The 24,636-nt window shown below is 50.2% G+C and overlaps 1 protein-coding gene across 1 annotated transcript in view; it reads right to left on the reverse strand.

The window, feature by feature from the left end:
• Window positions 1–24,636, reverse strand: part of TBC1D14 (TBC1 domain family member 14) — a 78,342-nt gene that overhangs the window by 36,026 nt on the left and 17,680 nt on the right. The window contains exon 2 of the mRNA XM_049886777.1: window positions 12,735–12,855. Within this exon, the coding sequence (XP_049742734.1) occupies window positions 12,735–12,855 (121 nt within the window). The remainder of the gene's footprint in view (window positions 1–12,734; window positions 12,856–24,636) is intronic.

Below are 24,636 nucleotides of genomic sequence, written 5' to 3' on the forward strand. Positions count from 1 at the left end.
TTGACAACAATGGGTTTTTTATTTTCATATGAAATCATTTATTCTTCCTTCCTTCTCTCCTTTCACCAATCCTTCCACCCACCCACCCTTTCATCCACCATCCATTCATCCACCCACCCACCCATCTACCCATCCATCCCTGCATTCACCCATCCCTCCACCCACCCACCCATCCCTCCATCTACCCATCCATCTACCCACCTATCTACCTACTCACCCATTCTTCCATCCATCCATCCCTCCATCCCTACACCTACCCATGCCTCCATCCACCCACCCATGTCTCCATCCACCCACCCATGCCTCCCTCCACCCACGCCTCCCTCCACCCATCCATCCCTCTACCCACCCACCTATCCCTCCATCCCTACACCTACTCATGCCTCCATCCACCTACCCATCCCTCTATCTATCCACTCATCCCTCCCTCCATCCACCCACCCATCCCTCCATCCCTACACCTACCCATGCCTCCATCCACCTACCCATCCCTCCATCCACCCATCCATCCCTCCATCCACCCACCCACCCATCCCTCTATCCATACACCTACCCTCCATCCACCCGCCCATCCCTCCATACACCCCCCATCCCTCCATCCACTCACCCATACATCCCTCCACCCGCTCACCCACCCATCTATCTACCCACATATCCCCCCACCTACCCATCCCTCCATCCACCCACCCATCCCTCCATCCCTACACCCACCCATCCCTCCATCCACTCATCCATCCATCCCTCCACCCGCTCACCCACCCATCTATCTACCCACATATCCCTCCACCCACCCATCCATCCACCCACCCACCGATTCACCCATCCCTCCATCTATTCATTCATCCACCCACCCACCCATCCATCCATCCATCTACCCATCTGTCCAGCCATCCAGGATTTATGGTGCTTGGCTCTAGAAATGGAGATGAATAGGCCCCTGCCCTCGAGTAGCTCGCGGACTAGCAGGTGGACAACAGCTACACCTGGTGATCAGTGCTATGACACAGAGAAACCCCTAAGGCTCAGACGAGCCCCAAAGAGGCCACTGACCCAGCCTGAGGGGTTAGTGGTGACTGTCTGGAAAACCAATTCCTGCAGCTGAAAGACAGCCAGTCACAGTGTAGCTCTGTCCTCAGCCTCCACAGGCCTCCTACCAACACCCAGGCCCCCAGCCAAGCACCTGGTGCCACATGCACTCATTGCCGCAAGTCAACACGCTCACTAAATCAATACAGGGCTGAGTCGAGGTACACGCTGTGTTCACCAAACACGTTGGCCATCTTCTCTGGCAGGCTACAGCCTGCAAGTCACTTCACCAATGCAGCTTCCATCACAAATCTGAGAACTGTACACCATTTACAAAGTCTTAACTATATTCATACTATACCACGGGACAAGCTGACTTTTACTAAATGCTAAAACGGGAAAGGGAGCAATAACAGAAGTTCGCAGAACCTCTCCGTCTCAGATTGACACCAGAGCTCACAGCAATCTTAGTCTCTCCTGACTGCGGCGTGATGGATGGTGGTCTGAGATGACCAGTGCTCATCCCAGGCCTCCTGCATGTTCACTATGACATGGGATGTGTGGCTCGCTTGCTTTATCTACAACATGGCCACCACTGCCCTTTGAGGTCAGGGAGGTGAAGTGCGTTCACCTGTCCATCGTGGCACGGGAGCAGGTGCTGGCAAACCCACCCTGCTGCAGGGCACTGGGTTTCTCAGGGACGCGAAGGTGCCTGAGCAGCACCGTCAGTGCCCCACCACGGCATAGCTGACCAAAGCCCACCGCCTCAGTGAGTCACAAGGTGACAGCGGAGGAAGACGCCAAGCCCTGCACACGTAGCAGAAGCAAGAAGACCGTTAACAAAGTGGGGTATGAACGGGCCTGGCTGACAGTGGGCGCTGCCCAGGACCTGGCAACAACACAGCCCAGCCTCACCTACTCTTGTGGGTGTATGTCCAGCAACACATAGGAGGGTCTGAGACAGCAAAAGGCCAGCGCAGGACGTACCGTGAGGCACACGGTGGAGTGGCTCAGGGTGGGCTCGGGAAACCCTGAGACAAGGAGGTCATGGGAGGAGCTGCAGGTAGAGGCCCCAGAGGAGACAGCTGGGACCCCAAGGGACAGAAAGTCATGTGGCCAAGGTGCGCAGCAGTCAGATCATGGGGAGTGGGGTCCTTGTCAGGTGGTGATAAGGGGTGTGCTTTTTAGTCACATGTGATAAGAAACCACTGGGAAATTTTAAATAGAGATTGTTGTTGTTAGTTGCCTTCTCGTGTCAGTTCTGACCCATGGCGACCCCATGTGTGCAGAGTAGAACTACTTCACAGGGTGTCCAAAGCTGTGACCTTTCAGAAGCAGATCAACAGGCCTGTCTTCTGAGGCACCTCGGGGTGGGTTCAAACTGCCAAACTTCTGGCTAGTAGTCAAGTGCTTAACCTTTTACGCCACCCAGCCACTCTTAAGTAGAGGAGTGACATGACTTACTGTATGTACAGAGAACAACCAGAGCGGCAGGAGTGGTTCTCTGGGTGACAGGATTAGGGGTGACGCTAGTTTTCATTACATTATATCAGATTTCTACATGTACTGTGTTAACGTTTACAGCCAAAAGTAAAACTAAAACCAAAGCCAAACAAGCAAACCAAAGTAGCAGCTAAATGTGCTCCTTAGCAGGGCACCGAGCCGGCCACCAGCCCGCCCCTTGGGCCTGCCCTCCTGATGCCACCCAGTGCCCCTGCCCAGCTGCAGTCCACTCTACAAGCCGCCTCCCACCCCTGGGCACCAAGGCTCTTTCAGCCCTCCTTAACTTGGCCATACCATTCTATCTGCGGAGATTGCTCTCTCCTCCCTACCCACCCACCAAAAAATGGAAAAAAACAAACCAAAACCTTCCTACTTCTCCTTCAAAGACACCCCTCCAGGTGACCCCTCGTGCAGCTCCAGAGAGAAAGGCCTGCTTGAGGGCCAAGAGGAGCTGAGAGAGCTGTCCTGCACTGAAGAAGGCAGGGATGTGCTCTCCACTGGGCGGGGGCGGGGGGGGGGGGACCTTCCAGACCCTGCCTACATGCTTACTGATCCTGACCCCGAGTTGTAGCCTGTTCCTTAATAAACCACTTAACTGTAGGTATGGTCTGTGAGTTCTGTGCGGCCATTGCAACAAATTATGGAACCCAGCAGAGAAGCAGAGAGTGCCGGCTGCTGTCAGAACTGGTCAAAAGGCTGGAGAGTGGCAGTATGTCTGACCTCCACCTCCTGGGCATCAGCTTTGGGCTGATCCTGGTCACTGCCCCCCTGAAGTTAGACAGGTTCTCACACTACTACTACTACCATTTTTCAGCTCCCTTCCCACGGGCAAAAGGACAGCCACTGATGTGAGCCCCCCAGGGACTTACAAGGAATAACCCAAGCTCCAACTAGAGCCGCAAAGAGCGCCAGCAGCTGGAATTCTACTCAGAACCTTTGGAACCTGATGGCCAGTAACACTTACCAGACACTCCCCACGTGTCAGCCCCAGGGCCAAGTCAGACACACATGGTCTCATTCCATCCTGACCACCCACCCCCAGAACCTGTGCACATGTGACCTTACAGGGGACAAGGGCTGTGCAGGGTGATCAGAGAAGGATCTCAAGAGGGGAGATCCTTCTGGGTTAGCTGGGTGGGCCTGGTGTGACATCAGTGTCCTTACGAGAGGGCAGCAGAGGGACAGTCACTGCAGAACGGGGAGGCCGTGAGAGTGATGGGGCCACAAGCCAAGGAATGGTGGCAGCATCCAGGAGTTGGGAGAGAAAGGATCAGATTATCCCCTCGGAGCCTCCAGGGAGCCCTGGTGGCACAGTGGTTAAAGCACTCGGGTGCTAACCAAAATGTTGGCAGTTTGAATGCACCAGCTGCTCTGTGGGAGAAAGATGTGGCGCCTGCTTCCATAAAGACCACAGCCTTGGAAACCCTCTGGGGCAGTTCTACTCAGTCCTACAGGGTCGCTGGGAGTTGAAACTGACTCAAATGACAAAGGGTCTGGTTTTGGTTTTGAGCCTCCAGAAGGAACCAGCCCTGCCAATACCCTAATATTAACCCAAAAGATTCATTTCGGACTTCTGACCCCCAGAACTGTAAGAGAAGACATTTGTGTAGTTTGTCACAGCGGTAACAGTGACACACACAGGTGCTCTCAGCATCGCCTCCTCCCCACCTGGCCCCACCCTTTCTTTCCAGATACTGCACCCGAGGCCCTAAGAAACCTCCCTACTCAGGTAACAGGTAGAAAATTAATTACTGGTTTGCAACCTTTCTTCTTTTCCTGGTGATTTAATGCTATGAATTTCCCGCAAAGCGGTGCTTGCACTCTGTCCCACAATCTTGATATGCTGTATTTTCATTCACGTCAGAATATTCCCTCATTTTCCTCGTGACCTCCCCATGAATTACGTAGAAGTGTGTCGTTTACTGGTGGCGCAGTGGTTAAGACCTCAGCCGCTAACCATCAGGTTGGCACTTCGAATCCACCAGTTGCTCCTTGGAAACCCTGTGGGACAATTCTATTCCATCCTGTAGGTTCACTGTGAGTCAGAATTGACTTGAAGGCAACAGGTCTGGTTCTGGTTTAGGTTGGGTTGTTTAGTTTCCAAGTTTTTAGAGATGTTCTGGTTACTTTCTGTTATTACACAATTCTACTGTGGTCAGAAAACATACTTTGTATAATTTTAAATTCTTTAAAATTTTTTAAGTTTCTTTTTTAACCCAGGTTATGATTTACCTTGGTGAATGTTCCATGTGCACTAAAAAATGTGTGTATTTTTGGAGGGTGAAGTCTTCTGCCAAGCTCACATAGATCCAGCTGGTTGTTGGTGTCGTTTAGTTTCTGTCTACAGTTCTGTGGGCCACTGAGAGAAGAGCATTGACATCTTCGGTTACAACCGTGGACTTGTCAGTTTCTACTTTCAGTTCTGTCTGGTTTTGCCTTGTGTAATTCACAACTGTTATCAGCGGCATACACATTCAGGATCGCTCGGTCTTCTTGGTGAACTGACTGCATCACTGAATGCCCCATTTTATCACTGCTAATTTTCTTTGTTTTTAAGTCTCCTTTGTCTGACATTAGGTACATCTACTCCATCATAATTCTGATTAGCGTTTTCATGGTATTTCTTTTTCCATCTTTTACTTTTAATTAACCTACATATATCATCATATTTGAGGTGAGTTTCTTGTAGACAGAATATACTTGTCATTTTTTTTTAATCCATTCTGACAATGTGTCTTTTAATCGGTGTGTTCAAATCATTTATTTACATTTAACGTAATTATTGATACGTTTAGACTTGGGTCTACTATCTTATTGTTTTCTGTTTGTTTCCTTAATTTTTCCTTTCTCATTTCTTCTTTTTTTTTTAACCCTTTTTAGGATTCCATTTTAATTTATCTATTACGCTTTTCTCTTTCTATGGTTTGTGGTTGATCTAGGGTCATAATATACATATTTAATTTCCCACAACCTACTTAGAAGCAATATTTTACCACTTCAAGTGGAATGTAGAAGCGTCACCACCATATCCCTTCCTCCTTTCTACCGCAATTGTCTTATAAATATTATGTCTACGTACCTGAAAACTCCAGACATTATGACTTTAGCTTTCAGCCAAACATGTTCCAAAGAACTCAACGAGAATAATTCACTACACTTATCCGGACATTTACTGTGGTTGCTCCTCTTCCTTCCTGACGTTCCATGTTTCCTCCTAGTTTGATGTCCCCTCTGTCTGAAGCACCTCCTTTTACCACTTCCTTTACAGCATGCCTGCTCATCTCTTAGTGTTCATCTTCAGTTCGTCTTCATTCCTGAAGGGTATTTTTGCTGGATACAGAATTCTGGGTTGACAATCCTTTTGTTTCAGCACTTTAAAAATGTTGTCCTAGTTCCTTCTGGCCTCCATGGTTTCTGATAAGAAATTTATAGTCATTCAAGTTGTTGCTCCCCAGTGGGTAATGCTTTGCATTTGTCTTTATTTTCACTGATTCGGTTCTGATGTGTGTGTCCAGGCATGGGAGTTCTCTGAGTGTGTCCTGTGTGCTCCAACATTTTTTCTGCATTTCACTATCTCTTCTCTCCTGGGACTCTGGTAACACGAATGTTAATCTTCTAACACTGCTCAACACGTCTCCAAGGCTCTGTTCATTTTTTTTTTTTTAATTTTTCTCTTATTGTTCAGATTAGCTAATTTCTATATTAATCTGTCTTCAAGTTCACTGACTCTCCTCTCACCCACTCTGTGTTGAGTCTATCCAGTTAGTTTGTTTTTTAAAATTTTATTTCAGCTACTGTATTTTTCAGTTATAAAATTTCCATTTAGCTCTTTACATTTTACTTCTTCACTGATAATTTCTATCTTTCCATCTCAAGAGTGTTCACCCTTACCTGTCAGAGCATTCTTGTAATGGCTGCCTCAAAGTCTTTGTTGGATAGTGCTAACATTTGTGTTATATCAGCATTGACGTCTGTTCCCATGCGAACTGAGGTTTTCCTGGTCTTTCATATGTCAAGTAGTTTTGGATTGCATTCTAGATATTCTGAATCTTGTGTTATGTCTCTGGGTCTTGTCTAAACCCTATGGAGAATGTCGATATCTTTGTAGTAGTAAGCACTTGGCCTGGTTGGATTCTAGCCACAAGTTCCAGCCAGTTTTCCATGACTTGTGGTCCCAAGGTCAGTTTTCAAAGCCTTGGCAGGACTTTTCAGATGTGCCCCACCTGTGTACCACCAGGATTTGTGTGGTATTCTATCCTAAAGTTTAGTTAGGGACTAAACAGTTTGTATGCTATTTAGGGTCAGATCCATGCATCCACAGGAGTTCATTAAGGGGTCACCTTCCCAGGGTCCTCGTCTCCATAACCTCTTTGATACTTCCTGGTTCCCTGGGTCTCTCTTTTCTGGTTCTCTAGCCACAAACTTCCCACAACTATGTCTACAAGTATCAGGAAGAGAGAGAGAATAAAGATCGGGGTAACAAATCTCCTCCAGTCAGTGCCGCTTCCTGAGAGCTATGGGCTCCTGGCACCCCCCACTGCTGCCACTGCCAGGAGACTGCTTGGGGCCAGGGTGCGAAAGAACAAAGAAAGAAAAAACTCTGAGTGTTATGAGACTCCTGTTCCACTCCTCAAACCAGACCTGGAGGGCCTCTCCCAGTGCTCCTGGGCACGCAAATGGCCATTGCCAGGTCTGGGGCCACCTCGAGTTCAGGCTGGGTGATACCGGAGGGGAAAAATGGTGACTCAACACCAGTTTAGCGGTACTGCAAATTCTGGTCTTCTTCCCCAATCCACCTGCTGCTCTTCATCAGAGTCCTCAAGTAGCTGCTCCGTGCACTCTGTACAGTTGTAGAGCCGCATTCACTGAAGGGTGCTTACTCTGTCTTACCGGAACTGAGACCTGCTCTATTTATTTCTTTAATAATTTAATTTTCTTACAGTTGTTGAGAATATACACACTATATTCAAGTTTACGCTAATTCAAATTTCTACAAGTAAAATTCGGTGATGTTGATTACATTCTCTGAGTTGTGCAACCATTCTCACCCTCCTTCTCTGAGCTGCTCCTCCCCACTTAACATAAACAAAGAGTGTGGCGGCTGGGAAGGCCTGCCCAGGGCCAGGGAGAGGTCAACCAGGTCAAAGGCTGCTGATGGGCCACGTGAGACAAGGGCTGAGACTCGACCTCCAGACTGGCGCCAGTCCTTGGCAACCCTGAACACTTGGTTTTGGAGAAACTTGTTTGTGATGCAAAACCCCCAGAGTCACTGTCCTGTGGAGCTGCCTGTCCAAACCAGTCCCTTCCGGCCCAGGGTAAGCTCCAGGGAGCCTTGCCCTCCACTGTAATTCCAGATGGATGTACCTGGTGGATCAAACCTGTGGAACGAGTGAAAAGACAGTGGACTCCGAGAAAGAAGGTGCCCTGTGTGCATAAGGCGAGGCCTGCACTCTGACAGCTGTCACCATCCGGCTAGCCTGACAGCAGATCCCTAGCGCACCAGCCCACTGTGGGGGCCTGGGGGCAGCTGTATACAAGGATACACTCCCCACCTTCATGTTCAAAGCTTCTCCAGTTCACGTGCAACCACCAAACCGCGTGCCCTGGAGTCCTCTGGGCTTGATGCACCTGCTCTTTCTCTCCCAGCATCCCATCATCCCTGCTTATGCAGCGCTTCTCAAATTCCACCTGGTCAGAGTCACCTGGAGGGCTTATGAAAACACACACTGCCGGGCCCCAGCCCTGGAGTTAGCTTCCCGTGTCTGGGTGACGGCTGTGGACTTGTATGTCTAACACATGCCCAAGGGATGACCATGTTACTGGCCTGAGGTCCACACTGAGAACTGCTGTCTTAGTGTAATTCTTCTATCCTCAATCGTCTTCCCCCATAATTAAAATCTCCCTGAAATCAGGATGTAAGCAGAAGAAAATATGATTTAATTTTTCAATGTTTTTACGACATTTGAAAAGATAACTGAAAAGACCATTTCCCAAAGGATGGTTACCCACTGCCATCAAGTCAATCCCGACTCATTGTGACCCTACAGGACAGGGTAGAACTGCCCCCAAAGGATTTCCAAGGCTTTAATCTTTACAGAGGAAACCCTGGTGGCGTAGTGGTTAACTATAAGGTTGGCAGTTCAAAATTCACCAAGCGCTCCTTGAAAACTCTATGGGGCAGCTCTACTTTGTCCTATAGCGTCACTAGAAGTCAAAATCAACTCGATGGCAGTGGGTTTTTTGGGTTTAGTCTTTACAGAAGCAGACTGCCACATCCTTGTCCTGTGAAACGGCTGGTGGGTTCGAACCACCGACCTTTCAGTTAGTAGCCAAGCGCTTAACCACTGCACCACCACGGTTTCCCAAAGGATAGTGTGTATTTAATGCCAAGCCAAGAGAATGCGGCCCAGTCAGAGTTAAATCAGACATACCTCTGAGTACCCTGGCAGCCCACTTACAGCATCTCAGCCACCTCCTATGCCACCGTGGGCACTGACCCTGCGCACAAACTGCACATACAATCTCTTAATGTACAGCAACCCCCCTGGGCAGACCTCATGACGCCCAGGTCGCAGATTAGGAAACAGAAGAAGTAAGTGGCCCACGGCCACAGTAAGAGCAAACCCAGGCCTGCAGCCGCGGAGAACCGAGCCCGTGTGCACACCACCTCCGGCTCCCCGCCATCTGCTCCCAATGCCCAAGCACAAGCCTGGCCCCACCTGGGATCTATGGAGTATGGAGGGCTCAGCCCATCCTTTCATTGTGTGCAAGGAACAACAGTACAGCAAACCTCGTACAGCACTTCCTGTCTTCAACGCGATTCTCAGTACACTGCACAGACACGACACTGCGGCTCGGAGGAAGGTGCTATTATTCTCCAAATTTTAAAGATAAGAAAAATGGGGCTCAAAAAGTCAAGTAACTTGCCCAAAGCCACACAGCCAAACTGTGGCTGAGCCGGGAGACAGAGTAGGCCATGTTCTTGGCCACATGCAACGCTGCTGCTCCTACAGGGCACACGTTCCAAAGAGAGAGGGGAAAGGAACGGGAGCTTCCCAAAATCTTACTTATACTGTAACTCAAGCTGGAGTTACTCTCCCCACATTGGGTCACAGGTCTGGACACTCGAGGCCCAGCATGAGCCTCTTTAAATTGCGGGCTTCAAACTCCTCAGACAGGGATTGGACTGGACAATGGGTTGGAGAGGGATGCTGGTGAGGAGTGAGCTTCTTGGATCAGGCGGACACTTGAGACTATGTTGGCATCTCCTCCCTGGAGGGGAGATGAGAGGGTAGAGGGGGTTAGAAGCTGGTGAAATGGACATGCAAAGAGAGAGTGGAGGGAGGAAGCGGGCTGTCTCATTGTGGGGAGAGCAGTTCAGAGTATGTAGCAAGGTCTATGTAAGTTTTTGTGTTAGAGACTGACTTGATTTGTAAACTTTCACTTAAAGCACAATAAAAATTAAAAAAAAAAAAATCGGGGGCTTCACCAGCTGAAGTCCGTGACAGCAGCCCCACAATACTTGGTGCCCAGTGGCCCCCTGAGTAGCAGGTCCCTGCCCTGACTCCCTCCACCCCTCCCAACTCAGCTGGGGCACAGATGAGCGGCCAGAGACATGGGCACAAACAAGCAGGTCACGGGCAGGACCGCGTGACTCACAGGTACAGTAACGTTGTTTTATTATTGATGATGGAAGCCAGGTGGGCCCCGCCACTGTGCAATCGTGTTACCCTGTGAGTAGCTGCCCTGGTCATCTCAGTCCACAACAAAATCCTCCAAGTTCAAGAACCTAATCCATGCTCGTCTTTAGTAAAACCAACAGGGTACTAAAAAGGTAACTGAAAGGAATTAAACATGACGCAGGTACATGAAGAATCTGTGGAAAGTCTACTTAACATAATTTGTTCTTTTGAAAGTGGGCATTCCTGTTAAAAATTTCTAACAAGTTGGCTACTTAATTTTCTCAGTTTATAGCTGAGCTTCACATACAAACTCACAGACTTTAATGGTATGCTATTTTAATAAGCCCACACAAAAAGTGATTCAAATTCAACAACTCCTGGGTCCAATCGTGATATTCAGAGCACACTTAATTTGCCCAGGCGTAAAGCACAAAGCCTGTGAAGCCCACGACCACGCCCACCTCGACGCCCACCTGGACACCCACCACACCTGGATGCCCACCACACCTGGACGCCCACCACACCTGGACGCCCACCACACCTGGACGCCCACCACACCTGGACATCTGGCAGATGTGTCAGTTTCATCATTTATGCCCATGGTGGCCCTTCTGCAGCCCCTGTCACTGCACCCTAGGTCAGGCCACACCTGGACCAGACCAAAAGCCACCTTCTTGCCAGGGTGGGCTCACGGGTCTTTCCAGGAACCCTCAGGGGCTCCCCAGGGCCTCCAGGATGAAGGCAGGTCCAAGCACAGCACACAGGCTCAAGAGCAACCCTCTCCCTGCTCCCCGGCCAAGCTGCAGCTCGACACTGTCCCACCTCCTCTCCAGCCTCCTCTCCTGGCATCCCCTCCTGATCTCCCCTCCCAGCCTCTTCTCCTGGCCTCCCCTCCTGACCTCCCCTCCCAGCCTCTTCTCCTGGCCTCCCCTCCCACCCTCCTCTCCTGGCCTCCCCTCCTAGTCTCCTCTCCAGCCTCCTGTCCTGGCCTCCCCTCCCAGCCTCCTCTCCTGGCCTCCCCTCCTGACCTCCCCTCCCAGCCTCCTCTCCAGCCTCCCGTCCTGGCCTCCCCTCCCTGTCTCCTCTCCTGGCCTCCCCTCCTGCCCTCCCCTGCCTGTCTCCCCTCCTGGCCTTCCTTCCCTCTCTCCCCTCCCATCCTCCCCTCCTGGCCTTCCCTTGCTAGCCTGGCTTGGCTGCACCCCACCCAGTGCATCTGCTACTGAGCAGCGTGTGACTGTAGGTACATTCCTGGCCTCTGTGCTCCCTTATAACATGAGCATTGGGAATAGTGTCCTCCTCTGTGGCTGCTGCGAGTTTTAAATGAGCTAGAAATACAAGTGCTGGCTCATTTAAGATTGTTATTGTTGATAGGTACCATTGAGCCCATTCTGACCCACGGTGACCCCACGTGTGCAGAGTAGAACTGTCACAAAGGATTTTCAAGGCTATGACCTTTCGGAAGCAGATCACTGGGCCTTCCAAGGTGCCTCTGGGTGGGTTTGAACCTCCAACCTTTTGGCTAAGAGTCAAATGCTTAGCCGCCTGCGCCCCCCACCCCCCCGCCCCAGGGACTCCATACCAGCTACGATGACTTTCCGTGCTGACCCCACGATCAGCATCTCTCCCACCCTGCACTGGGTCCCCTGTGCAGCCTTCTCACACGTTACCTGCACTGGGCTTGGCTCCTGAGCAGTGTTTCCCCACGAGGGGGTGCTCCTGAGCAGCTGCTGGGTTACAAACCCCGGCTGAGCACACACTCAGCACTTGATGGGTCCTCAGAGTGTTTACTGAACAAGCCTTCATGGGCACAAGCTGTGGCTGGAGAGGGTGAGGCTGCACAGGCAGTGTCCAGCACTGGGCCAACAGCAGGCTGTGCAAGCCAGGCCGAGGAAGCTGGGAGCCAGGGCTAGGAGAAGCTGCAGCTGACAACAGGCAGGGCCGCCAAGTGGGTGTGGACACACCTGGCCTCGGTGGGTCTGTGCACCAGCCCCCTCTCAGAGGTGAGTACCTGCACCAGGTGTTGTCCTCCAGGCCACCACAGGGCTGGGCCACCCTACAGGCACGGCCCCCATCCCCCAGACAAGTGGAGTAGCTTCTTCGGGGGTTCCACACCAGGGCCTGAGGGCACCGGCCTCCCCCTCCTCCAAGGCAGAACAGGAACGATTACAGTCCAGTGCACCCGTGGGGTCAGAAAGGGAGAATGCTTCACATCAGACAAAACTGAGAGAAACTTAACTCTCGGCACATTTGCAACCATGACTGAAAACCCGATTAATTAAATCAAGATAAAGCCAGTCTGCAAACTGAACTTTCCCGTGCACCTGTTACAAGCTCTAAGAAATGAGAAAGGTTAGAACAGAGCCACCCACATCCCAAAAACAGACTTGAGTCTCAGGAGCCTGGCATGCAGAGAAGGCAGAGCACACACAACTTCAGAGCCGCAGAAACGGGCATTTCCGTGAGGCTCGTAAGCACAGGCTGCACGCACAGCGGCATCTCCCTGGGCCCCCACAGCTTGTATACCTTTTGTATTTTCTTTGAATCTTTCTGAGCATTCTCTCGGAGTGGTACTTTTCCAAATAACTTCCATCCCAAGTCATTTTGTTTGTCAAGTCTTGCAATTTGTTTTCTAGCAAGCAAATTCCTATAGGAAGAAAATAAAAGGGTTAGGGAATTCCGGGACATTTACAGAAACAAGAGGACAGGCGAGTCACTCTCTAATAAACACATGAAATTTCCTCTGGGGGAGACAATGGGACAAGCCACATACTCAAGTCCTCAGACTTAAGTTTCATGTAGACAGAGAATTACACAGCGGGAGAGAGGGCCTTAAACCAGAAGTCAGTCTTCTGTTATTCTGCTGTTACCTGTGCAAATGCTACCACCTGGACTGAGGAAATGTGCCATGAGATACCACAGTGTGCCAGAGATGCTGAGCTCTGAAGGTAGGCCAAACGGAAAGGTTCAGCGGCTTCCCTGTGTTTAACAAGGGGCCTCAGCCTCACCCCGTGTTTTATACGGTTACAGTAAGAATTAAAATTTCCAGTATACAGCCTAGTGCTTAAAGAGTATAGCTATTTTGGTACTTCACCTCTGACTTAGTTTAAATTACTACACAGCAAATATATGTTGTCTTTGTAAGAGGAGGAGTCCCTGAGTGGCACAAACAGTTAGATGCTCGACCACTAGCACAAAGGTGGCATTTCAGACCCTCCTGGAGACTCCTTGGAAGAGAGGCCTGGCAATCTGCTTCCTTGAAAGCCCTACGGAGCAGTTCTATTCACACACACCGCGTCGCCATGAGTCGGAATGGACTCCACAGCAACAACTATAGAGACAGATGGAGGGAAAACCACACAGGAGAAGGGGCTGCTCCTCCTCACAGAGGAACGCCAGCTAACGGCACAGAAGGACAGGAACAGTCAACGAAGCCGGGAACCAGCGGGTGAGAGCCTGATGAAGAACAGGAGTTTTACACACTGTGAGAGCATCTCCCACAAATTACTTATTAATTACAAGGCCAGAAACAGTTCACTTCCTCCTGGAGAAACGTGGCAGACACCACCTTACCCAGGCGAGCACAGCTGACATCACCAGCTAGACAGATGCCACATGCCACCTACACCACCTTGGTGGTACTGTCACCCCAAAATTCGCCACCTGAATCTCATCATGAGGAAGGCAAACCTCAAGCTGAGGGTCAGTCTAGAGAATAATGGGTGTGCATCCCTGGGTGGCACAAGCGGTTTGTGACCCACTGCTATGCGGCAACGCCACGGGGGGAAAAGCCTGGTGGTCCGCTTCCAGGGATCTAGTCGATTCCGACGCATAGCAATCCTCTAAGACAGGAGAACTGCCCCACAGGGTTTCCGAGCTGTAATCTTTATGGAAGCTTTCTCCCGTAGGAGCGTAGAGCACCTGGGGGTTCCAAGCTCCAACCTTTCCATCAGCCGAGCCCTTAACCGCTGCGCCACCAGGGCTCCCTACATGGATATTGATAGAATGCCTGAAGCAAGTGGAGCAAGAGGCAAGCAGCTGGTGAGCCTGGATAAAGGATTTGCAGGAAGTTCCTTGTACTTTAAACTTTTCAGTAAATTTGAAATTATATTAAAATAAAGTAACAAAAACTTTCAGTGAAAAAAAACAAACCTTTCACAGCATCCCTCTCCTCCCTCCCCTTTCCAGCTGAGGCTACAATGGGATCTGTTCCAGTAAAGGTTTCCCAGCCCCAGGCACCTTCTATTTACATTTACGAGAAGTGAACTTTGAGCTGCCTCCAGGACTCGGCCTGTTGAACCCGACCCGGCTGGCAGGGAGGGCTCACACCTCAGGCCCTGGAAAGACACCAACACTGGGCAGCCAGAACTGGGGTTCACAGAGGGCTCACATTTGCCAGCTACTGAGGGGCTGCCTCTGGGAAGGGGGTGGACAGATGACCCGTGAGGGAGCCAGGGCTGAGGGGCATGGCCCCTGACACCAGTCTGACTCTGGAAGGGGCAGAGTACGGGGGCCTGCGGTCCGGGTAGGGTTAGAGCTACAGTGAGTGCCCCGGTTGGAGGATGTGCACTGTTACTGACAGCCCCAGACATGTAATTTCAGGGCTGAGAGTGAACAGCGGCTCCCTGCACTGAGACAGGGGCCAGCAGGGCAGGCTGGCTGAGGACCATGCAGAAAAGTACAAAACAAAAAAACACCTGCCGTGGAGTCCTGCCAAAGAGAAAAATTAACAGACATCTTACTTTCATTTTGGGGGCCCTGGTGGCACACTGGATAAGAGCTTGACTGCTAACCAAAAGGTCTGCAGTTTGAATCTATCAGCTGTTCCTCGGAAGCCCTACGGGGCAGTTCTACCCTGTCCTATAGGGTCGTTTTGAGTTTAAATTGACTCAATGGCAATGTTTTTATTTTAATTTTAAAGATTTTCTTGCTCACAAAACCAAATATTAACCATGACAAAAAATTCCTGACCCAAAATTAATCCTGCCAGCAGCTTTTTTCCTCAAAGTTGCTAATCTTTTCTTTCCTGTTGGAAGCCAGGCTTAAGGTATCACGACTGCAGGTGAGTACAGGGCCAGAGACCACCCCGTGACCAAGCAGACATCAGCTGATGTCAGCAGAGGAGGAGGACAGGGCTCGACCAGTCACGTTAATATGAGTCAACGACTCATCTTCTATCCACCTTCCTTACACTTTACAGGACTCAGCATAACCAGCCTACTTGGAGTCATTTGCTTTTTCTGGAGTGAAAATGGTCTCCCTATATGTAGAATAACTGCTCAGAATTATGTTTCAATTTCTTGTGAGTTTTGATTATTTTTCCCAGACAGCTCTGACTCATGGTGCTCCCGTGTGTGTCAGGTAGAACTATGCTCCATGGGATTTTCAATGGCTGGCTTTTCGGAAATAGATCGCTGGGCCTTTCTTCCAAGGTGCCTCTGAGTGGACTCTACTCTTCTGGTTAGCAGCCAAGAACAATAAACATTTTTGTACTACTCAGGAACAGATGTGTACAAATGTAGCAGAGAAAATTTAATTTCTCAAAAAGCAAAGTCTCACTCTTGTTTTTAGCACAAAAAGAAAGGTCATGACTTCAGGAAGGTCCTAAAAAGCACCTCAAGCATCTTTGGAAATAGGGCCTCTGCTGACAGCAGGTGGAAGCCCCGCCCAAGTCAGTGCCAGGCATCAGGTGCCTTGGTCACAGGCTGGAGGAAAGCGCCTGCCTGGCTTCAGCTGTGGGGCCAGCAGGGGCCCTGGTTTCTGCAGAGGGGGCAGGAGCCAGCACCTGGAAGAGAGTTCTGGCCCCTTGAGTGGTCACTGAAGCCCTGGCCTGGAGCAGGCTAGCTGGGGTGGCAAGCAAGCGAGAGAACACAGGCCGTAGGGGAGAGACAGGCCACGGGGGAGAGAGGTTACGGGGGAGACAGGCCACAGAGGAGACACAGGCTACTGGGGAGACACAGGCAGTGGGGAGAAACAGGCCACATGGGAGACACAGGCCGTGGGGGAGTTGCCATCCCTCCATTCTGGAGGTCCTTCCACACTTGTCCATCCTCCCTGTGCCCCTGGGGAAGCCCTGCAGGAGAGTGTGGCTGTGGAGCCCCTGGGCCCTTCGTCAGTGGGGATCACAGAGCCCAGCCCAGGAGAACCCCACAGCCTATTTCTAGGCCAAACGCCTTCTGGAGGGGAGGGAGGGTAACCTAAGAGGAGCCCAAAGAGGAGGCAGGAGAGTCATTATCAGCTGGGGCCAGGACCCTTTCTGTTTGCCCCCTACCCCTTCCCATCGAGGGCCCTTTGTGGGGAACCCAAATCCTTTCTTACGAGGAGAACCAGCACGTCCCATGGCACTTGAGGACCAACAGCTGCTGGCCTCCATTCAGTCTTAGGCCCCCAGGAATGGACAGGGCTCACCTGTAGCTCAGGTCTCAGGAACGAACAATGCTCTATGGGACAGGCACCTGCCCACAGGCAGACATGGACAATCTCATCAAAACTGTTCACGTGGGTTCCCTGCTCAGGGCACACCAGGGACTCTAGACCAGGAATCCCACCCCACCCGCCCCATACACGAACTCGCAAGCACACAACCTAGCAGCTCTCACCTTCCCCACTGCACCCCACCTACACCACTGCACCCCCACACCTCACAGCACCCCACCTACACCACTGCACCCCCACACCTCACAGCACCCCACCTACACCACTGCAACCCCACACTTCACAGCATCCCACCTACACCACTGCACCCCTACACCTCGTGGCACCCCACCTATACCACTGTACCCCTACACTTTACAGCACCCACCTACACCACTGTACCCCCATACCACACAGCACCCCAACTATACCACCATACCCCCACACCTCACAGCACTCCACCTACACCAGTGCACCCCACACCCACAGCTTCCCACCCCACTATACCCTGACACCCCCACCTACACTGCACCCCTATACCTCACAGCACCCCACCTACACCACCACCACCCACAGCACCCACACCCCCATGCCCCCACCCCACATCCCCACCTACACCACCACCACCCACAGCACCCACGCCCCCCACCCCCACCCCACATCCCTACCTACACCACCACCACCCACAGCACCCATGCCCCCCATACCCCTGCCCCACGTCCCCACCTACACCACCACTCACAGCACCCACACCCCCCACCCCCGCCCCACGTCCCCACCTACACCACCACCCACAGCACCCACACCCCCCACATCCCCACCTACACCACCACCACCCACAGCACCCACGCCCCCATACCCCTGCCCCACGTCCCCACCTACACCACCCCCCACGCCCCCACCCCACGTCCCCACCTACACCACCACCCACAGCACCCACACCCCCATGCCCCCACCCCACATCCCCACCTACACCACCACCACCCACAGCACCCACGCCCCCCACCCCCACCCCACATCCCCACCTACACCACCACCACCCACAGCACCCACGCCCCCATACCCCTGCCCCACGTCCCCACCTACACCACCACCCACAGCACCCACGCCCCCCACGCCCCCACCCCACGTCCCCACCTACACCACCACCCACAGCACCCACACCCCCACGCCCCCACACATCCCCACCTACACCACCACCACCCACAGCACCCACGCCCCCATACCCCTGCCCCACGTCCCCACCTACACCACCACCCACAGCACCCACACCCCCCACGCCCCCACCCCACGTCCCCACCTACACCACCACCCACAGCACCCACACCCCTATCTCAGCCCTCTCCTTCCGCAGTGTCCACCGAACCCCATCCTACAATGTCCGAGGACTTCCTAAGGTGCTGACCTGCCCCCCACCCTAGGCAGTGCTCAGAGGGAAATTTATAGCAATAAATGCCTACATTAAGAAAGAAAAATCCCAAATCAACAACTTAACTCTCCAGCTTGAGGAACTAGAAAAGGAAGGACGAACTAAGCCAAAGTTAAGAAGAAAGGAAATAATAAAGATCCGAGCAGAAATGAATGAAGCAGAACAGAACAACAACACAGAGAATGAAACTAAAAGTTGTTTTTTTGAAAACATCAATAAAATCAACAAACCTTTGGCTAGACTGACAAAGAAAAACAGAAGGATGTAAATATTTAACACAAGAAATGAACGGACATTACAACCGACCCTACAAAAATAAAAGAGGTTGTTAAGGGATACCGTGAACAGTTGATGCCAACAAACTAGATAATCTAAAGGAAATGACAAACTCCTTGAAACACATAAACTCCCTACACTGACTCAGAAGAAACAGTAGACCTCAACAGACCCAAAACAAATGAAGAGACTGAATCAGTAATCCAAAACTCCCAGGCCAGATGGCTTCACTGGGAATTCTATCGACATTTACAGAAGAGGTAACTACAATCCTATTCAAACTTTTCCAAAAAAAGAGCAGGGAACACTGCCTCATCCATTCTATGAGGTGAGTATTACCCTGATACCAAAGCCAGGCGAAAACTACAGACCAATATCCCCGATGAACGCTGTTGTTGTTAGGTGCCAATGGTTCCAACTCAGAGTGACCCAAAGTACCACAGAACGGAACGCTGCCCAGTCCTTTGCCATCCCCACAACTGTTGTTATGTTTGAGTCCACTGCAGCAGCCACTGTGTCAATCCATCTCCTTGAGGGTCTTCCTCTTTTTCGTTGACCCTCTACTTTATCAAGCATTACGCCCTTTTCCAGGGACTGGTCCCTCTTGATAACGCATCCAAAGTACGTGAGACGAAGTCTTACCGTTCTCGCTTCCAAGGGGTATCTGGCTGTACTTCTTCCAAGAGAGATTTATTTGTTCTCCTCGCAGTCCATGATATATTCAATATTCTTCGCCAACATCACAATTCAAGTGCATTAACTCTTATTCTGTCACTGTTCAGCTTTCGAATGCATATGAGGCAACTGAAAATACCATGGCTTGAATCAGGTATACCTTAGTCTTCATAGTTACATCTTTGCTTTTTAACACCTTAAAGAGGTCTTTTACAGCAGATTCGCCCAATGCGGTGCTGCTTCCATAGGTGTTGACTGTGGATCCAAGTAAAAGCGGAGGCATTCAACTGTGTGGATCATAACAAATTATGGGTAGCATTTTGAAGAACAGGCATTCCAAAATGCGTAATTGTGCTCATGTGGAAACTATACAAAGACCAAGAGACAGCTGTTTGAACAGAACAAAGGGATACTGTGTAGTTTAAAGTCAGGAAAGGTGTGCGTCAGGGTTATATTCTTTCACCATACTTATTCAATCCGTATGCTGAGCAAATAATCCGAGAAAATGGACTATATGAAGAAGAACGGGGCATCAGGACTGGAGGAAGACTCATTAACAACCTGCATTATGCAGACGACACAACCTTGCTTGCTGAAAGTGAAGAGGACCTGAAGCACTTACTAATGAAGATCAAAGACCACAGCCTTCAGTATGGGTTGCACCTCAACATAAAGAAGACAAAAATCCTCATGACTGGACCAATGAGCAACATCAGAATAAACGGGGAAAAGACTGAAAATGTCAAGAATTTCATTTTACTTTGATCCGTAACGAATGTAGACACAAAAACACTCAACAAAATACCAGCAAACTGAATCCAAACACGTACTAGGAGGATTATTAGACACCATGATCAAGGGGGATTTATGCCAGGAATACAAGGGTTGTGCAATACAAGAAAATCAATTAATGTAATATACTACATCAATAGAATAACGGAAAAGAACACCATGATCATCTCAGTTGATGTAAAAAAGGCGTTTGACAAAATTCAACACCCTTTCATGATAAAAACACTCAACAAATAGGAATGGAAAAGAAATTCCTCAACATAATAAAGGCCATTTATGAAAAACCTGCAGCTAACAACATACTCAAAGGAGAAAGACAGAGCTTTCCCACGAAGGTCAGGAACAACACAAGGATGCCTGCCCTCACCACTGCTTTCAACATTGTTCTGGACGTCCTAGCCAGAGCAGTTAGGCTAGGAAAACAAAAATAAATAAAAGGTATCCAAATCGGGAAGGAAGTAAAGCTACCCCTTTCGCAGATGGCATGATCCTATACATAGACCACCTCAAAGAATCCGCGAGAAAGCTATTAGAATAATGAGTTCAACAAGATGTACAAGTCAGCGCACAAAAACCAGTCGAGTGTCTATGTAGCAGCAACGAGCAAGCGGAAAAGGACACTAAGGGCACATGCATCCGAAGTAATAAAGTACCAGGAGTAAATTCACCAGGTAGGTAAGAGGCTTCTACACAGAAAATTATAAAACACTGACAAAAGAAATGAGAAACAAAACAAAACCCGTTGCCATCGAAGCGATTCCGACTCAAAGCAACCCTATGGGACAGAGCAGAACCATAGGGTTTCCAAGGAGCGGCCGGTGGATTTGAACTGCTGACCCTTTGGTTGGCAGTCAAGCTCTTAACCACTGTGCCACCAGGGCTCCAAAGAAATAAAAGAAGACCTAAATAAATGGAAGGACAGTCCACGTTCATGGATTGGGGGTTTAATATAGTTAACATGTCAACACTATCCAAAAAAAAAACTATCCAAAACCATCCATAAATTCAAGGCAATCCTCATCACAATTCCCAGAGCTTTCTTTAAAGAAATAAAAAAAGCCAATTGTATGAAAGGGCAAGAGACCGAGAGCAGCCGAAGCAATCCTGAAGAAGAATAAGGTAGGAAGACTCATACTTCCTGATTTCAAAACATACTATAAAGCCACAGTAATTTAAAACATACTGATTGTTTCATAACAGACACACAGACCAATGGAATAGAACTGAGAGTCCAGAAATAAACCCATACATCTGATCAACTGATTTTCATCAAGGGTGCTAAATCCATTCAGTGGGAAAGGAAGAATCTCTTCAATAAATGGTGCTGAAAAATCAATTTCTACATGCAGAAGAATGAATCAGGGTCCATGCTTTGCACCATGGACGAAAACCAGTTCAAAATGGACCAAGGACCTAAATGTGAAAACTAAAACCATAAAATTCTTTAAAAAAAACAATTGTCTTGGATTGAAGTGTGTCCCCCCAAAACATGTGCCAACTAGACTAGGCAATGATTCCCAGTATTGTGTGGCTGTCCACCGTTTTGTGATCTGATATGATCATCCTGTGTTATAAACCCTACCTCTGCGATGTTAATGACACAGGATTAAAAGCAGTTATGTTAATGAGGCAGGACTCAATCTACAGGATTAGGCTGTACCTTGAGTCACTCTCTTTTGAGATACAGAAGAAGAGAATCGAGCAGAGAGGAGAGGAACCTCATTACCACCAAGCAAGAAGAGCCGGGAGTGGAGCACGTCTTTTGGACCTGGGGTCCCTGTGCTGAGAACCTCCTAAACCAGGGGAAGATTGATGACAAGGACCTTCCCCCAGAGCTTTTAAATGCCCACTGACAGCACAGCATAGGACGCACTGGGCCTGGTCTCCATGCTCGTACATCTCAGAGCACTTGGCGTGCAGCCTCGGGAAGCACTCAGGCTTCACTGATATGGCTTGGCTTGTTGTTTTGTATCTCCACTTCCAAACGAGAGGTCCAAGAGGGTGAGGGCTGTGTTACTCTTCTTCTCCCTGCAGAGTCTCTCCTGAGGAGAACAGTCTTCAGCACAAAGCAAACTCTCGCCTGCTGAATGAAAGCTTGTGTAGGAATCTTTGTGAACGTGACATGAGAATTACAGCTGGGGTTCTAGGAGGCTGAGAACATGCCCAAGATGCACAGCTGGGTGACAGAGTCCAAGGCTCAGACATGGGCATCCAAGGCTGCTTCATGGCGAGTGCCCGGTCTGCCCCAGGAGACAGGGGACAGCTTGGAGGCAGCAGTCTTCCAGCAGGTAGAGCAGGTTCCACGGGCTCCGGCACTCACCAGGCGTTTCTGGGAGCCTCCAAGTCCTCCTCCCTGAAGACACTGTCCTTTGAACTCCTGCCTTTAACTCAACAATCACTGGGCTTTTTGTCCCTCCACGCCTGCATCTCAGCAACAGAAACCAACTCCTGAGCAGTGGGAAAGTAGGCTGGGACTCAGTCCCTATGCCCCAGGCCCAGAGAGAGTGCTGCCCACACTTTCTGAGCCAGAGTTGCTTCTCAGGGCTCCTGGGGACCCAGGACAGCCCCAGGCTCTGTATTTATGTCTCACTCTCTTCCCCAACAGCCCCATGGGGCATCCAGACAGGAAGCTGGGCTCCACGAGGCTGCAAGCGTATGTGGACCCTGGGCTCGTCTGGGCAGAGAAGGCAAAACTGTGAATAATACCTCTAAAGCCCACTACACAGGTACTTCTCCCCATTTCTGCCCCAAACACATATATTTATGCCGGGCCTCGATTCTGCTTTGACAATGTGAGGGGACAAAGCCCAGCCCACTTCGGCTATGACGGCAACATGAAAACAGAACAGCAGTGTTCTTCGAAGCAGACCTCCTGCATGATTCCGCCTCCCAGGGGAGCATGAGCGAGTAGGAAAGACACTGCGGTTTGATTACTGAGGTTTCACGCAATAAAAATGTGCAAAAGCCAGAAACATTCGAGTCCCTCCTCTTTGAGAAAGTGCTGCCCACACAGCACCTGATGCTACGAAGCCAATCCCTGTGCACAGTGTGTCACTCGCGAAGCTGTGTCTGACTGTACACGCGTGTAAACACCAGCTGGCCTCATCCACACCTGGTCATGTCCACTGAACATTGAGCAGGGCCCACAGGAACCACGCTGTCTAGTCACAGGAAGGGGGTTAAATCCTACTAACACCTAACAACACGCAAGGCCCAGCTCTAGTCATGTGCCCAGGGACAGAAGCAAGGGAGGCAAGATGGGAACCACCAACCTGTCCATCAGCAGTAGCACTGGGGAGATAGCCATAGCATCTACGGCCACCACATGGCTCGGGAGGCCCAATCAAAAGCACACTGGGCCTGTCCACCTGACATTCCAGGCCAGCCTGAGCCATAGTCCTCGGACATCCCAGGCACCCTCTGAGCCAGCTCCATCTGGGACTGAGCAGACCAGCTGAGCAGCTGGCAGGGTGTGGACTGACTTCTCAGGCGTCACCGGAGGGAGGAGGTGGCGAAGGCTGGGACGCAGGCTGGTGGCCAGCTCCTCAGGCTAGGACACGCCACATTCGAGAGTTTCAGCCACATGCCAGCCCAGTCCCCTGGCAGTGACAGGCCAGCACCGGGAGCACACTGTGATGGGCAGCTGGTGAAGGTGAAGGTGTATTGGAAACAAAGTCACGTTCACTCCATGCCTGTCCATATCCCCCATGGGCCAGACCCTGGCTTCCGAGAAGCTGCCAGATACCCTAGTGGGTCATACACCTGGTACCAGGGATCCCTGTCCCAACACCACACCCTAACCAGCCCTGAAGTCCCCCTCGTGCACGACCTTGTACACTGTTATTAAAGAGACAAGGCCCCTCACCCCAACAAGGCTGGCACTAACCCACAAAATACAAAATAACAAATGTTGGAGAGGTTGTGGAGAGGCTGGAATACTTACACTGCTGGTGGGAATGTAAAATAGTACCACCACTTTGGAAATGGATTTGCCACTTCCTTAAAAACCTAGAAACAGAAATACCATACGATCCAGCAATTCTACTCCTTGGAACATATCCTAGAGAAATAAGAGCTGTCACATGAATAGATATATGCACACCCATGTTCATTGTGGCACTGTTTACAATAGCAAAAAGATGGAAGCAACCTAGGTGCCCATTGATGCATGAATGGATAAACTATGGTATATTCACACAGTGGAATACTACGCATCAATAAAGAACAATGATGAATCCATGAAACATTTCATAACATGGAGGAACCTGGAAGGCATTACGTTGAGTGAAATTAGTCAGTCGCAAAAGGACAAATATTGTATGAAAGCACTATCATAAGAACTCAAAAAAAGGTTTAAACACAGAAGGAAACAATCTTTGATGGTTACAAGGGTGGGGAGGGAGGGAGAAGGGAATTCACTAACCAGATAGTAGACAAGAATCGTTTTAGGTGAAGGGAAGGACAACACACAACATAGAGGACATCAGCACAACTGGACTAAACCAAAAGCTAAGAAGTTCCCTGAAGACAACCACAGACTTTGAGAAACAGACTACCAGGGGTGGAGGCCTGGGGACCATGGTTCCAGGGACACCTAGGGCAATTGGCATAATAAAGTTTATTAAGAAAATGTTCTGCATCCCACTTTGGTGAGTGGTGTCTGGGGTCTTAAAAGCTTGCAAGCGGCCATCTAATATGCACCACTTGTTCCCAGTCCACCTGGAGCAAAGGAAAATGAAGACCACCAAAGACACAAGGAAAATATGAGCCCAAGAGAAAGAAAGAGCTGCATAAACCAGAGACTCTATCAACCTGAGACCATAAGAGCTGTATGGTGCCTGG

Source organism: Elephas maximus, chromosome 5 (genome assembly GCF_024166365.1).
Source record: "Elephas maximus indicus isolate mEleMax1 chromosome 5, mEleMax1 primary haplotype, whole genome shotgun sequence".
NCBI classification, from domain to species: Eukaryota; Metazoa; Chordata; class Mammalia; order Proboscidea; family Elephantidae; genus Elephas; species Elephas maximus.